General features: G+C 46.3%; 1 protein-coding gene across 1 annotated transcript in view; it reads right to left on the bottom strand.

Moving 5' to 3' along the window:
* The window catches only part of TEKT5 (tektin 5), a 56,612-nt gene that overhangs the window by 23,014 nt on the left and 17,029 nt on the right, over positions 1-16,569 (bottom strand). Inside the window, exon 5 of the mRNA XM_033963144.1 lies at positions 2,501-2,723. Coding sequence (XP_033819035.1) covers positions 2,501-2,723 — 223 coding nt within the window. The remainder of the gene's footprint in view (positions 1-2,500; positions 2,724-16,569) is intronic.

The following is a 16,569-nucleotide window of genomic DNA, read 5'->3' as shown; positions in this document are numbered from 1 at the left end:
TAGATACTCGTAGTGCTGTCATTCACCTCCCCACAATTAAGTCTGATTCCATTTCCTGACCACTATGATATATTTATTTCTTTTATTTAAAAATTTATATGCTGCTTTAAACCAAAGCGGTGTACAATCAACATACAAAATGAGCAGACACATTTAACACATCAAACATTAATTTCAAGCAGAATTCTATGTATAAGACCTACCTCATGAAATCACATAAATCAGTGGGAAGGGGTAAAACGCGGACCTCACGGACCTCGCGGATATAAACCCGCACGTCCTTAAAAATCTGAGGTCCGTGACGCTTTTAGTTAGTTTCTGGCTCTGACAGACCTCGGTGACAATTTAGCGCTGACGGATCCGTCTCAGCATAGGGAGGGGAAAGTATTAGGATCCGTCAGCGCTAAAATGTCACCGAGGTCTGTCAGAGCCAGAGACTAGTGCTAGTGCTGGAGCGGCTCTAAAACGAATCCTTTAAACTGGTTTCCTGCAGCCCCAGTAAATCGGCTCTGACAGACCTCGGTGACATTGTAGCGCTGACGGATCCTAATACTTTCCTCTCCTTATGCTGTAGATGGATCCGTCAGCGCTAAATTGTCACCGAGGTCTGTCAGAGCCAGAAACTAACTAAAAGTGGCACGGATCTCTGATTTGTAAGGACGTGCGGGTTTAGATCCACATGATCCGTGAGGTCCGCGTTTTACCCCTTCCCTAAATCAGTGTATCTCAAACTGTGTGCCAAGGCACACTAGTGTGCCTCCTGAGATTTCAGCTGTGCCACGGTACACTGGGAAGGAGGAGAGATGCCAGCACCAGCTGACTTCCTACAGGACACGCCTCTCGTGGCGAGAGGCACATCCTGTAGGCAATCAGTGAGCGCCAGCACCTATCCTTCTCTCTGGCCCTCTTCTCTTCTGGTACCCCCCACTGGTGTCTCAGTTCTTGAGGGCCTTCACACACACACACGCGGACATTGACATGATGAGGTCACGCATGCACGTGATGTCATCACGGCAATATCCATGCACTTCCAGGTGTCTCGAGCCACGGCCACTACCTTTAGTGTGCCGCGGCTCAAGAAAGTTTGCAGGACACGGACATAAATGCTGACACATATAAGTATGTTTTCAGAAGTTTTTTTAAAAACATCTCTAGGCTTACACAGGCGCAATTGCCCAGTCAATGCATTCCAGGATTTCGCAGCTGCTAAAGAAAACGTTGATATCTCAATTCTTGCATGAGTTATATTACATACCTTAGCCAGGGCTAATCTCATAGCCTGTTCTGATCGTAACTGTCTCGTAGGAGAGTATAATTTCAACATATCCTGAAAGCAATCAGGGGCCTTATGGTATAGTCTGGAGTACAATGGACAAAACCTTGAATTGAACTTTTTGCTGTACTGAAAGTCAATGCAACTGCTTCAAGATCGGCATAATGTCGGCCTGCCGGGAAACACCTGAAATCAATCTAGCTGTGGAATTCATTAGTACATGTAATGCCTTCTCCCACTGGCCTTCCTCATTCAGTGCCAATCCCCCATACCTCAAATCCTACACCAGCCACAAGGGCAGCGGCCTCTCCAGAGCCCTAACTTTTCCTACCCTCCAAATCCCCCCAACACACCCACTGGGACCTACCCAAGACCAAGGCAGTTTTGGCAGGCGGCAGTGGTGCTTGTTCACTTCTACTCAGGATGGCACCAGAATCCAGGATGGCATCACTGCCTTCCAGCATATTCTGGGCAGGAGAAGAGAAGCACCACTGCTACCTGACAACACTACCACAGCCCTGGGTAGGTCACAGTGGGGGTGGGTGATGGGAGCGGATAGGGTTCTGGGAGCCACCACTGTTGTGGCCAGGACAGGGTATGGTATGAGTAGGGGGAGTGGCACTGAATGCGGGAAGGAGGTGGTCAAACGTAATGGGGGAGGGGGGTCAAGAGGATGATCAGACCTTTTGTGGGGGTGGAGTGGCTTTGGATCTGCCAGGGGGGCTGAAAAGAGATGACATAGGTTTGGCAGTACATCACTATGGATTTCGGGGGTTCTGGGTCTCTGGATGCTGAGCGTATTCCTAGAATATATCTCACAGGCTTTTCCACTTACCAAACAGGGCCCTCTGGACATATCAGGTGGTCTAACTCCCAACATGTACTTCCTTGGACATGAACATTCCTTCCCCTTCAGCAATGGGGAATGAATGTGTCTTAAATTTTAAACCTGCCTTTCCTACCAATGTCCCAACTATAATATGCCCAGACTATATCCCCTTGCCAGACGCACATTCTACACTTTTAGACATTCATATCTTGGTTTTGTAAACACTGGGATTTAGACATCCATGCAATACAGACATCTAAGGCCAGTTTATGAATATCTAAAACACGGTGATTCTACACTAAAGCACTATAACGTGACAGATTTTTACCAAAAGTGCAAACTTCTCATTTGATAACCAGAGAACAGGCCACAAACTTCTTTCGCTCCTCGTTCCTTACCTTAGACATGTGCACCTTCAAGGTATTCCTGGCCTCAATGATTTCAGAAATGCGCTTGGCGAAGGCTGCGTTGGTTTTACTGAACTGCTTCCTCATTTCCTTAGCTGCGGTGTCCATCAGGTTTTCGGCTTCTTCCCGAACTTTGGCAGAGAGAGAGCGCTGGTGTCGGGAGTGAACAATGTTTCTGTTGGAATACTCTGCCCAGGTTTCAGGATCTGAGATGCTGAAAGAATGTGGTACACGCTAAATGAGCCAAGGGGGGGGAAGAATCATTTCTAAGCTCAACCAGTTAATACAGTGTTTTGGTTCAAGGCAACCTTAGAGTGACATTATTTTTTTCACTAGTACACTTTAAAACTTGACTGCTAGTTATCTTAATTATATAATCAAAAATATGCCCAGAGAACTGGAGACTGTACCCGGAGAGTGAACTCCATATACAGCCTCTCCATCCAATCACAGCATATTAGATATAATATTAATGTTGAAAAATGGTACTGGACCTTCAAATGTTTAATTCCAGGTAAAAAGTAAAAATATCACTTATCTCATTTCAAGGTTCAACGTGAGCCTATCATGTTTCGTCCCTGCATTAGGGAACCTAATTACTGAACATGGAAGGTATCCTGTGGCGTCCCTCAAGGCTCCCCTCTCTCACCATCCCTATTCAATGTTTACGTAAGTGCCTTGGGTCAACATATCGCTGACCCCAACATTCACACTTTCTCCTGCACAGATGACCTCTACCTCTTATGCTTGGCTAAAGACTCGGTACCAGTCACAAATCAGTACATTGCTACACTAATAGAAGACTTAAACTCATGGTCTCACCAGCGCTTTCTTAAATTGAACAAACAGAAAACAAAGGTGCTCTTGTTTGGCAGCCAAATCACACCACCTCCACGGGAAATCACCTTGAACATGGGCGATCAGATACCTATAAGCAAAACGTCAAGGGTGCTTGGGGTAATACTCAACTCGGAATTGACCAAGAGAGACCAAGTCAACTCACTGGTCAAGAAGGTCTTCTTTTGATTAAGACAGCTGAGAAAGCACAGTTACTTACCGTAACAGGTGTTATCCAGGGACAGCAGGCAGATATTCTTGACTGATGGGTGACGGCACCGACGGAGCCCCGGTACGGACAATTTTAGAGTGATTTCACTCTAAGAACTTGGAAAGTTCTAGTAGGCCGCACCGCGCATGCGCGAGTGCCTTCCCGCCCGACGGAGGCGCACGGTCCCCAGTTAAGATAAGCCAGCTAAGAAGCCAACCCGGGGAGGTGGGTGGGACGCAAGAATATCTGCCTGCTGTCCCTGGATAACACCTGTTACGGTAAGTAACTGTGCTTTATCCCAGGACAAGCAGGCAGCATATTCTTGACTGATGGGTGACCTCCAAGCTAACAAAAAGAGGGATGGAGGGAAGGTTGGCCATTAGGAAAACAAATTTTGTAAAACAGATTGGACGAAGTGTCCATCCCATCTGGAGAAAGCATCCAGACAATAATGAGATGTAAAAGTATGAACTGAGGACCAAGTAGCAGCCTTGCAGATTTCCTCAATAGGAGTGGAGCGGAGGAAAGCTACAGATGCTGCCATAGCTCGAACTCTATGGGCCGTGACAGAACCTTCCAGTGTCAGTCCGGACTGAGCATAACAGAATGAAATGCACGCTGCAAGCCAATTGGACAACGTGCGTTTAGAAACAGGATGTCCCAATTTATATGGATCAAAGGACAGAAAGAGTTGGGGAGTTGATCTGTGGGGCTTAGTACGCTCCAAATAGTAAGCTAAAGCCCGCTTACAGTCCAAAGTATGTAAAGCCTGTTCTCCAGAATGAGAATGAGGTTTTGGAAAGAATACAGGTAGAACAATTGATTGGTTGAGATGAAATTCAGAGACAACCTTAGGGAGAAACTTTGGATGTGTACGCAGAACCACCTTGTCGTGATGAAAGACTGTAAAAGGTGGATCCGCAACTAGTGCATGCAGCTCACTGACCCTCCTGGCAGAGGTAAGAGCAATAAGGAAGACCACTTTCCAAGTGAGAAACTTGAAAGGAGCTGTAGCTAAAGGTTCAAATGGAGGCTTCATTAAGGCGGAAAGAACCACATTGAGATCCCAGACTACAGGAGGGGGCTTAAGAGGTGGTTTCACATTGAAAAGACCCCGCATGAATCTGGAAACCAAAGGATGAGCTGAGAGAAGTTTACCATGAACTGGCTCATGAAAAGCAGCAATAGCACTGAGGTGGACTCTGATGGAAGTAGACTTAAGACCAGCGTCAGACAAAGAAAGAAGATAACCCAACAAGGTCTCCACTGCAAGGGAAGTGGGATCATGATGATGAAGAAGACACCAAGAGGAAAACCGTGTCCACTTCTGATGGTAACATTGCAGGGTGGCCGGTTTCCTAGAAGCATCCAGAATAGAACGAACGGGCTGAGACAAAAGAGTAGCATGTGAAGTCAGCCCGAGAGATACCAAGGTGCAGAGATTGGAGGTTGGGATGCAGAAGGGTCTCCTGATGCTGTGTAAGCAGAGAAGGAAACAATGGAAGAAGAACAGGCTCCCTGGAACTGAGTTGAAGTAGAAGGGAGAACCAATGTTGCCTGGGCCACCGTAGAGCAATTAGAATCATGGTGGCTTGTTCTCTCTTGAGCTTGAACAAGGTTCGTAACATGAGAGGGAGAGGAGGAAAAGCATACAGGAACAGATTGGACCAATCCAGAAGAAATGCATCCGCTGCCAGACGGTGAGGAGAGTAGAGTCTGGAGCAGAAGAGGGGCAGCTGATGATTGTGAGGAGCTGCAAAGAGGTCTATCTGAGGAGTGCCCCATTGAGCGAAAATGGACTGGAGAGTCAAAGGATCGAGAGTCCACTCGTGAGGCTGGAGAATTCTGCTGAGATTGTCCGCTAAGGAATTCTGCTCTCCCTGAATGTAGACAGCCTTCAGGAATAAGTGGTGATTTGTCGCCCAAGACCAAATCTTCTGGGCCTCCTGACACAAGAGGCGAGAGCCTATCCCACTCTGTTTGTTGATGTAGTACATTGCAACTTGATTGTCTGTGCACAGTAGTAGAACCTGAGGAAAGAGGAGATGGTGGAAAACCTTGAGAGCATAAAACATCGCTCGGAGTTCCAGGAAATTGATGTGATGCCTCTTTTCCTGGGCCGTCCAAAGGCCTTGAGTTTGGAACTCGTTCAAATGAGCTCCCCATGCATAAGGGGAGGCGTCGGTGGTGATGACTAGTTGATGAGGAGGTAGATGGAACAGAAGACCTCTGGAGAGATTTGAGGATATCAACCACCATTGTAGAGACTGACGAAACGATGATGTCACAAATATGTGTCGTGAGCAAGGATCCGTCGCTTGGGACCACTGGGTAGCTAGGGTCCATTGAGAAGTGCGCAGGTGAAGACGTGCGAAGGGTGTGACATGAACTGTCGAAGCCATGTGACCCAAGAGTATCATCATTTGCTTGGCAGGGATGGAACGTTGTGGAAGCACCTGCTGACAGAGAGTTTGAAGACGGTAGGAACGATCTCATGAGGACTGTGTCCAAGACCGCTCCAATGAATTGAAGTCTCTGAGTGGGGATGAGATGAGATTTGGGTAGATTGATCTCGAACCCTAGAAGTTGGAGAAACAGAATGGTCTGGTTGGTGGCAAGGAGTACTGCCTGAGAAGAAGTGGCCTTGATTAACCAGTCGTCCAGGTAAGGAAAGACCTGAAGGTGGTGAGAGCGTAGAAAAGCAGCGACCACAATCAGACATTTGGTGAACACTCTGGGGGAGGAAACGAGACCGAAGGGTAACACCTTGTACTGGTAATGACAGTGATTGATCATGAAGCGGAGGTACTGTCTGGACGCCAGATTGACTGGAATGTGAGTGTAGGCCTCTTTGAGATCGAGGGAGCATAGCCAGTCGCCCTGAGAGAGAAGAGAGTAAAGAGTGGCCAGAGAAAGCATTCTGAATTTTTCTTTGACCAAGCATTTGTTGAGATCGCGAAGATCTAAAATGGGTCTGAGATCCCCTGTTTTTGGGGGGACCAGAAAGTAACGGGAGTAGAATCCCTGCCCCTTTTGATCTAGAGGAACTTCCTCTATTGCGTTCAGGAGGAGGGATTGAACCTCTTGAAGAAGGAGGGAAGACTGAGGAGTGTTGAAAGCAGACTCTCTTGGCAGACTTTGGGCAGGAAGAGTCTGAAAGTTGAGAGAGTAGCCGTGGCGGATGATGTTGAGGACCCATTGATCCGAGGTGATGATCTCCCAACGGCTGATGAAGAAAGCAAGACGTCCTCCTATGGGTTGAGGGAGGTGGGCAGATGGTAGAACACTGGCTATGCCCTGGAGAACGAAGTCGAAAGGGTTGGGTAGACTTCTGTTGAGGAGGAGGCTTTACTTGTTGCTGCTGTGGTGGCCTAGGGGTTTGCCATTGTTGCTGACGCTGACGCCTAGGCTGTTGAGGAGCTGGTGGCAAAGGGCGAGCCACATAACGGCGTTGATAGGCCGATTGTTGTCGAAAAGGCCGGGTAGGTGGAGTCTTCTTTTTGGTTTTCAGAAGAGAATCCCATCGAGTCTCATGGGCGGATAGTTTTTGGGTGGTAGAGTCCATGGAATCGCCAAAAAGTTCATCCCCCAGGCATGGAGCATTAGCCAGGCGATCTTGATGGTTGACATCAAGTTCTGACACTCTGAGCCAAGCTAAACGACGCATGGCAACAGACATGGCCGTGGCTCGGGTGGTAAGTTCGAACGTGTCATAGATTGAACGGACGAGGAACTTACGAAGCTGGAGAAGAGAGGAAGAACACTGGCGAAAAGCAGGTCTCTTGCGATCAGGGAGGTATTTCTCAAAGGTAGCCAAATTGTTGATGAGATGCTTGAGATAAAAGGAAAAATGGAAAGCATAATTCCCTGACCTGTTAGCCAACATAGCATTTTGGTATAGTCTTTTGCCAAATTTATCCATGGCCTTTCCTTCTCTGCCAGGAGGGACTGAGGCGTACACACTAGCTCCTGCAGACTTTTTAAGCGCAGATTCCACCAAAAGAGACTCGTGTGGAAGCTGCGGCTTATCAAAGCCAGGTATGGGGATAACCTTATATAAGGAATCCAATTTGCGCGGAGCTCCTGGGATAGTCAAAGGAGTCTCAAGATTTTTGTAAAAGGTTTCTCTCAGAATATCATGGAGGGGTAATTTGAGAAATTCCTTTGGAGGCTGGTCAAAGTCCAGTGCATCAAGAAACGCTTTGGATTTCTTGGACTCAACCTCCAAGGGGATAGAGAGAGATTCACACATCTCTTTCAAGAAAGAAGTGAAAGAGGCAGAATCTGGCTTAGAGGAGGGATCTGGAACAGAAGGATCCTCATCACCTGATGAACCCTCACCCTCAGAGAGAAGAGGCTCTTCGGAGTCGCCCCACAGATCAGGGTCCCTAATTTGGGAACTGCGATCCCGAGACTCCGGTGTGGAAGGTTCAAGGTGCCGGGATTTACGTACCGACTTGCCCAATCTCAAGGAAGCGGTACCAGGAGATGTTAAAGGCTGTATCGGTGCCGAAGTTTGAACAGCCTGATGCAGCGCTCTCGGCTCCGGTGCCAGAATTGGCATGGAGATTGAGGAAGCCGAATGAACCGGTACCGATAGGGTGGAAGCGGACAATAGAGGCTGCCCCACCGTCGGTACCGGGGGCTCAGACCGGACCGGGACTGGAAAGTTCGGTGCCAACAGAGCAGGAAGGAGCTGTTGCAACTGCTTTTTAAGCTGCACTTGGAGGACGGCCGCAATTCGCTCGTCCAGCGAAGGCACCGGTACCGCTTTTTTCTTCTGCGGTACCTGCGGTGCCGCTTGACGCCCCGAGGATGAGGAGCCCGAGGTCGAGGGACTCACCTTAATAGGGGCGGAGCGCTTCTGCGGGCGCCTCGTGGTCGGCAGGACTGGGCTCGCTACCACAGAGACCGGAGGACGCTCCAGCGGGGAAGGCTTCTTAGCCGGCTTACCTGATTGTTGCGACGCCGGCGCAGTGTCGCGCGGTGTCGAAGAGGTGGGTGCCGACTGAGACGGGGCTGATGTCGGTGTCGATGCCGCAGGGTCAGACATATCGGCACCGAACAGTAACCGTTGCTGGATCTGACAGTTTTTCAAAGTTCGTTTTTTCAATGTGGCACAGCGGGTGCAGGTGGAAGCCCGATGATCTGGACCCAGGCACTGTAAGCACCAGTTGTACGGGTCGGTCAGAGAAATGGGCCGTGCACACCGCTGGCACTTCTTAAATCCGGGCTGGGGGGGCATGAAAGTAAAAACGGCTTCTGCCAAATCGAAGGCCGAGGCCTCGATGGTGGCAACAGGCCCCGCCGGGGCGAACCGAAAAAACAAAAGTTTTTTTTTTTTTTTTTAAACAACAAAGAATAATAGAAAAAAAGGAAATAATATTTCCTCACAGGATTTTCGCGAGTGGGAAGGCGATACAAAAAAAACTTTTCAACAGCCGTTGAAAAGGACACGTCTTCTTAGCTCCACGGAAACTAAGAAACTGGGGACCGCGCACCTCCGTCGGGGGGGAAGGCACTCGCGCGTGCGCGGTGCGGCCTACTAGAACTTTCCAAGTTCTTAGAGTGCAATCACTCTAAAATTGTCCGTACCAGGGCTCCGTCGGTGCCGTCACCCATCAGTCAAGAATATGCTGCCTGCTTGTCCTGGGATAATAATTAGATCAGCCCTAAGCCCGAAAAACTTCAGGACAGTGGTCCAAGCAGTCCTTCTCCCCTACTTGGACCACTGTTAACTCCCTCTACTGCAACATCGCGGGAGAAAGATCTTAATAAACTGCAGGTACTCCAAAACACAGCAGCAAGGCTCATCCTTTGCACAACCAAATATGAGAGGGCAAGTCCACTGCTTAAGGAATTGCACTGGCTACTAGTTGAAAGCAGGATTCAGTTCAAAATTGCATGTATGGTCCATAAAGCCATATATGGAGAAAGCTCAGCTGGACTCTCTTCTGCCATACCCTTCAATGGCTCGAGGACAACTCAACACCAGAAGCTGTCACTCCCCCAGGTCCAGAGAAAAGCTCTCTTCGAGACCACCTATGAAATCCAAGGACCCAAAGTCTGGAACAAACTCCCAAGCAGCTTACGATGACTTACCACACACTTCCAATTCAGGAAGGCACTGAAAACACATCTGTTCTCTTCACTGCGCTGATCTGGTACAACATTTTCGTGTACATGTAGCATATACCTCTGTATCATTTCTAATATTATGTAAGCCGCAATGATTCCTAGTCGACATTTGCGGGATACAAGAATCAGTATGGTATGGTATGAACAAATGGGAAATGCTCAGCTTTAATGATCGGATGCCAGTCTCTGAAAAAGTAAAACAAAATAGCTTTTAAATCAACCATAAACAAAGTGAACTACTTATACTGGAGCATGTTAATATGCAAAAGATTTCAGGTGAAAAAACAGGGAGGGTACCTCACAAAACTGTCAGCTGGACTTCAAAAACCGACGCAGAGAACCAGCGAAAATATGCCGCCAGACTGAATTTAAAGGCAACTGCGTCAGCACGAAACAGCATGCTGACATCACAGCTGTCAAAATTTCAAAAGGAACAGCCAAACCAAAGGCTACAAAAATCTTAAAGGTAGAAAATACCTAAGGGAGCCGGGTACTTGATGTCAAAACTTAAAAAGCAGCAATACAAAACAAAAATTACTTGATGACAGAAACAACTCCTGCTAGGCTGACAGCTCATAAAAAAGCACTCTATTCGATTTTGCTGTTAAGCCCTTCAGTGGACAATGTATGTAACTTATAGATCCAGTGTTGTTCCTTGTTCCATAGTACTTCAGCTTTATTGCCTCCTCGCATTAGCACAGGGGCTTCTAATACTGAAAATTGTAGGGCTTTACTCGGATATTGATATGTTGGACTAATGGAGCATCCGTCAGCTGGTTCTTGATTCTGCTTACATGTTCAGTTATATGTGTCCAAACACATCTGACACTGTGCCCAATATACAACTTTGGACATGGGCATTGGATAATATATACCACTCCTAAGGTGTTGCAATCTGTCAGCTGCTTACCACAGCTTTTCAAAACCCATGACAGGACTGCTAGTTCATGTTATCTGTGGCGCTGGAGAAATAAGACTCGTATTGTGCCTTCATAAGATGTTGTCTGAGATTTTTGCCTCGGGAAAAGTAAATTCTGAAAGATCTCGTGGTACTGCAACACTATCCAATGTGATTTTTTTTAATGGAGAAGGCATACTGAGAATAAGGTAACACACAAACCATGGTAGACTCAGTAGTTTTGCAAGATGGCTCCAAAAGATTGGCCTGATGAGCGTACAAGGCCCTCTTAGAGGCTTTCTTGACTACTGAAGAAGGATATCCCCTGGCAGCGAATCTTTCCTTCCTCTCTTCTGCTTTTACCATGAATTCAGATTTACTGGAACATATTCGTCTAAGGCGCAAAAACTGTCCTATCCTGTAGGTACCAATCTTTTGGAGCCAGGTCTCTGAGCATATTTTTGATTATATAATTAAGATAAGTAGCAGTCAAGTTTTAAAGTGTACTAGTGACTTTAGGGGAGTTTAATTTTCCATTGATAACTGACTTCTTTTTGATCCCCCTCTCTGCTGATTATTTTTTTCACGGCACCCCTAGGTCAAAAGAAATACCTAACAGTTCCTTCACAAAGTTTGGCATCTCTCTCCCCCACCCCAACCCAATCTGGCATCTCTTTCCTCTCCTTTCCTTCCCTCCCTCCTTTTCTCCTATCCCCCTTCCCCATGGTGTGGCATCTCTCTCCTCTCCTTCCTTCTCTCCCTCCTCAATCTGGTATCTCCTCTCCTTCCCTTGTGGTCTGCCAGCTCTCTCCCCTCCCTTCTCTTTTCTTCCCTTCCATGGTCTGGAATCTGTTTCCTTCCTTATCCCTCCCCCCAGTTTGGCAGTTTTCTCATTTACCCCTCTCAATCGGGTGTGGCATTTCTTTCCCCCCAGGATCTGGTACCTCTGTCTCCCTTTTCCACCTTATAGCTTGCAATCTTCAGGCCACTGGTAGCTTAAGCACACTGCCTTCAGCAGCCCTGGAAGCTTTCCCCTCAGCTTCAACTGCCTGTCGCCACAGAGGCAGGACGCTGCAGCAGAAGAAAAACTTCCAGGTCATAGAAAGCAGCACATTTAAACTGCCGGCAGCCCAAAGATTGTAAGCTGCAGCAAGGGGGGAAGTGAGAGAGGTTTCCTGCTGGGAAAAGGGTGGTGGGGTGTCAAACTTGCAGCTCATTTGTGTCTTCTCCATGACACCCCTGTGAGGGGCACTGTGGGACACAGTTTCGGAAACACTGAGCTAATAACCCTGTGTGATAGGGGTCACAACTGTCCTGCAGTGAATGCTAATAATTAAATGAGTAATTTAAAGACATTTTACAAGCAGAAATGTCCTTTTCTAAATTACCCAGAATGCAATTGATCAACATGCATATTTAGGGTACATGCAGATAGATGTATCCAATCTAGATTGAGGCATTTGCATGGGGAAAGGTTTGGACTTGTGTCTAAACCAGTGTATCACAAATTGTGTGCCGCAAGACACCGATGAGGAGGAGAGGTCCTGGTGCTGGCTGACTGCTTACAGGACGTGCCTGTCCTCCTCTCTGCACACCTCCCTCTCCAGCACTCTCCCACCAGTGGCCGCAACTGGAGGGCATCTGCACACGCATGGACGTCGATGTGACGCCATCACACGTGCACGTGATGTCATCACATTGACGTCCACGCATTTCCGGTTGCCCTCCAGCCGTGGCCCCAAGTTTAAGTGTGCCGCGGCTTCAAAAAGTTTGAGGCACACTGCTCTACACTTTATGCAGCAACTCAAGTAACGTCTCACTGAAAGCCCTCATTTTTAAGGACTATCAGAATTTTATATCTTCTGGAATATGAATTCAAATTACTTCATTCCTCTTTTAGAAGATAGAAAAAATAGAAAGAAAGAAGATATAAAATTCTGATAGTCCATAAAATTGAGGGCTTTCGGTGTGAGGTTACTTGCGTTGCTGTTATATTTGGAATTTCTCTCAATCAGGCTCTGGAAATCTAAATATATACTACTTTAGTGTATCCAACCTGCCATATACGCTTTCCAGCCTCAGTTCTGAGGCTGAAACATTGGGGAGCTCTAGGACAGTGTTTTTCAACCTTTTTACACCTATGGACCAGCAGAAATAAAAGAATTATTCTGTGGACCGGCATCAGTCCATGGACCAGCGGTTGAAGAACACTGGGCTAAGTTGTGGGCCAGACCCTGCCCATCTCTACCCCAGACCCCGCCCCCATAATAGTACGAATTACACCTTGCACGTCCCGTGCCTCATCTGGAAGCCTTCCCTCTGACGTTGCGACGTCATAGAGAAGGCTTCCGGTTCAGGCACAGGATGCCTGTAGGAGCCACTGCCCGTGGCTTTGTGCACTGAATCAGTTAGGAAGAGGGAGCTGGCTCGAAGATAACGCCGCATCGATCGCACCGTGGACCGGCAGTTGAAGAACACTGTTTTGGGCCTGATGCACGTGCTGGCCCTGTGGACCGGCAGGAAATTTCTGTGGACCGGCACTGGACCATGGACCGGTGGTTGAAGAACACTGCTCTAGGACATTAGGGAACTGAACTTGTACAGTTTTAAAGGTTGTAGGGTTAGCAGTTACAGGACATTTTTAGCTGACACATACATGCTTGACACAGTGAACTCTAAAGAGCACTGTTCTTCAACCTTTTGACACCTATGGACTGGCAGAAATAAAATAATTATTTTGTGGACCAGCCCCTGTAATAGTACTAATTGCAACACCATTTTTTCCTTCATTTTCATATATATATACACACACAAACACACACAATATAATCTTATGCAAAACAGACCTGTGCACAAAAGAAAATAGGAAAATCTGTGTATGCCAAAGAGCATGTGTAGATGTGCTTGTACTTTTTATGGGGAAATTTTTGAAAGGTGTAATGTGTAAATTTGCTGCATAAGGGATAATTTAGTCAAGCTTTTTCCATGTGTGAGGCATGTTTTGCACATGTAAAATAGCTATTATAAAATTATGCGGGGACAGGGACATGTAAAAAGTAGATGCACTGAAAGATACTGCCTACAAGCAGGTGTTCCAGACAGTGTGATTTGGGCAGGGCTGGGGTTCTACATACAATTTCTGTCCCCATGCAACTCTCTAGTTGGAAGATCTACACTTCTGATATCCTTTTTTTTTTTTTTTTTTGTTCATGATAAAGGACATGTTCTCCATTTGTTTCAAAAACCGGAATGTGTCTTTTTTGGGGAAAAGATAATGGTATTTCCTGTTGTGTCTAAGCAAACATAAGAGCGGTGGAAGGATTTTTGTCTATGAATCAGGAGGCTTAACACAACAGTACTCTTATATACCGCTATAACCTCACAGCTCAGTGCGGTTTACAAGAAAGAGAACTGCACATACGAAGTCATATGACAATACTATAATGAAAGGTATTCAAAAAGAAAAAGAGGAATTTTGACAATTACGGTAAGTTGCTAAAAGTTCTTCTTAAAAAGATGGGTTTTTTAAATAATTTCCTGAAGTTAATGTAGGACTAGGAACTGGAAATCAACTTACCAAAGCTCTTACCCCAAAAGGCAGCCTGGTAAGCCAAAGTTTGACTGAAAAATCTCTTATACCAACAGCCCTTTAAAGTGGGAAAAGCAAAGAATCTAATTTCAAGAACAAGCGTCTACTATTTGCAAAGAGGAAATGCTGAGATGTAAATTGGAATTAAAGCACATAGAGTTTTGTAACAGAAACACCCAAATTTGAATATTATCCTTGATTCAATTTGCAACCAGTGAAGTTTCTGGTAGTAGCTTGAGACACGATCGAATTTCTTAAGGTTAAATATCAATCTGACAGCGGTGTTCTGGATAAGTTGTAGCTTCTTAATGGTTTTTTGGTTTTTTTACTCGAGGCTAGATAAATCTGATTGCAATAGTCTAAGGTGCTCAGAATCAAAGATTGCACCAAAGGCCTGATTGTTGCAGTTGTCCAAGTCTTGCCACGTCTGAGTAAGGGGAACCGATGTTTCAGCCATCATTCCCTAAAGAAAGCCATAGCACAATGGTTCCACTTACTAAACCGCTTCGAACTTCACGGTATAGCGGTACATAAGAAATAAAAATACCGTATTTGCCGGCGTATAGGACAACTGGGCGTATAAGACGACCCCCCAACTTTTAGTTAAAAAATAGAGTTTTGTGTTATACTCGCCGTATAAGACGACCCCTTCTTCCTTCTCCACCCCTTTGTATTCCCCCCATGTGCTTTCAGCGTTCTTCTCCCTCCTCTGTCTTCAAGTGCTTTCAGAGTCCTTCCCCCCCCCTCCTGTCTTCACCATGGCATTTCAGCGTCCTTCTCCCCCCTCCTTCTCTACCGCCCCGGGTGCAGCACAGCCAGCCAGGTCCCCTTACTTTTGTGGCACTTCCCCTACCGACCGACAACAGCCCGGGTCCGACAAACTTCCCTGCCCTTAACCGCGAATCTAAATTACCTTCTTACAGCTGCTGTAAGAAGGTAATTTAGATTCGCGGCTACAGGGCAGGGAGGATTGTCGGACCCGGGCTGTTATCGGTCGGTCGGGGAAGTGCCGCAAAAGTAAGGGAACCTGGCCGGCTGTGCTGCAACCGGGGCGGGGCGGCCGCCCCTCTCTCTTGGTACCACGAGGCTACTCTCCTTCTCCTTACCTGCCATGCCTGCAGCACAGAGCCGAACGGAAGTCTTCCTGACGTCAGCGCTGACGTCGGGAAGACTTCCGTTCGGCTCTGTGCTGCAAGCAGAGAAGGTAGGGAGAAGAAGAGCCGCGACTGAGTACATCCAGCCCCGCAAGTAAGGGCATGTAAACTGTACCCGGCGTATAAGACGACCCCCGACTTTGGGGAGGATTTTAAGGTACTAAAAAGTCGTCTTATACGCCGGCAAATACGGTAAAATAAATAATAAATACTCAGACATGGCAAGACCCGGACATTCGCAACAATCGAGATAATTTATCTTTTACTCTCTGTGTGCTGTAGAACATAGAACATAAGTGGGAAGTTACAGTTACTTTATTTGATATACTGCAATTATTAACAAAAATGTTAAACCAAAGCGGTTTTCAATAATAAAAACAGGAGCAACATTCCAAAAATCAATAAAGGACAGACAGGGTAAATCAACCATGATGAAAACAAACACAAATGGAGTAAAAACAAAAAGAGGACATGAAGGTTAACAATATTTGCAGGGAAAAACAAAAAGAGAAACAACAGAAGGTGAAGGGGGGAAGAACAACAAAAGTATATAAAGTTATTTAAAAAATGTATAAAAGAGTTGTTTATAATAATAAGCCTTTAATTGAGACTTGAAGTTTTTAAAATATTTTCTGCCCTTAAGTATAATGGAAGAGAGTGCCACAAAGTAGGAGCCATTACCGAGAAACTGGAGTCTCTTAACAGTAAAAATGGTTTCCTGAAAAGTTCCTTAGATTTAAGTGCTCAATTTTTCCACCTTTCTAGAAGCAAAATATATGTTTCCGTCTTAACCGGCCCTCAGTGAAAAGGGGAGATTCTCATTTTGGATTTTTTACAGTGCTTGTTCCAGCTTTATTCTCTGAAAGTCCAGAGTAACTCCAGAAGTTTAAGGTGTGTCCTTTAGTTCCTTCTTATGTGTCTCCCTATTGAGCTTTCAAGGATTAGCAGCTTTGCCTCTGAAAACGTAACACAGCAAGTTTTCTCACTGCAAGAATACTGCCCTCTGCTGCACACACTTAAGGTTTACACCTTTAGTGTATCCAACCTGCCATAAACACTTTCCAGCCTCAGTTCTGAGTCTGAAACATTGAGGAGCTCTAGGACATTAGAGAACTGAACTTGTACAGTTTTAAAGGTTGTAGGGCTAGCAATTGCAGGACATTTTTAGCTGACACATACATGCTTGGCACAGTGAACTCTAATGAGCAGTGTTCTTCAACCTTTTGATACCTA

This window comes from Geotrypetes seraphini, chromosome 11 (assembly GCF_902459505.1).
Source record: "Geotrypetes seraphini chromosome 11, aGeoSer1.1, whole genome shotgun sequence".
Taxonomy (NCBI): domain Eukaryota; kingdom Metazoa; phylum Chordata; class Amphibia; order Gymnophiona; family Dermophiidae; genus Geotrypetes; species Geotrypetes seraphini.
Note: the sequence above shows the minus strand (reverse complement) of the source record. Positions and strands in the feature narration are given on the sequence as shown.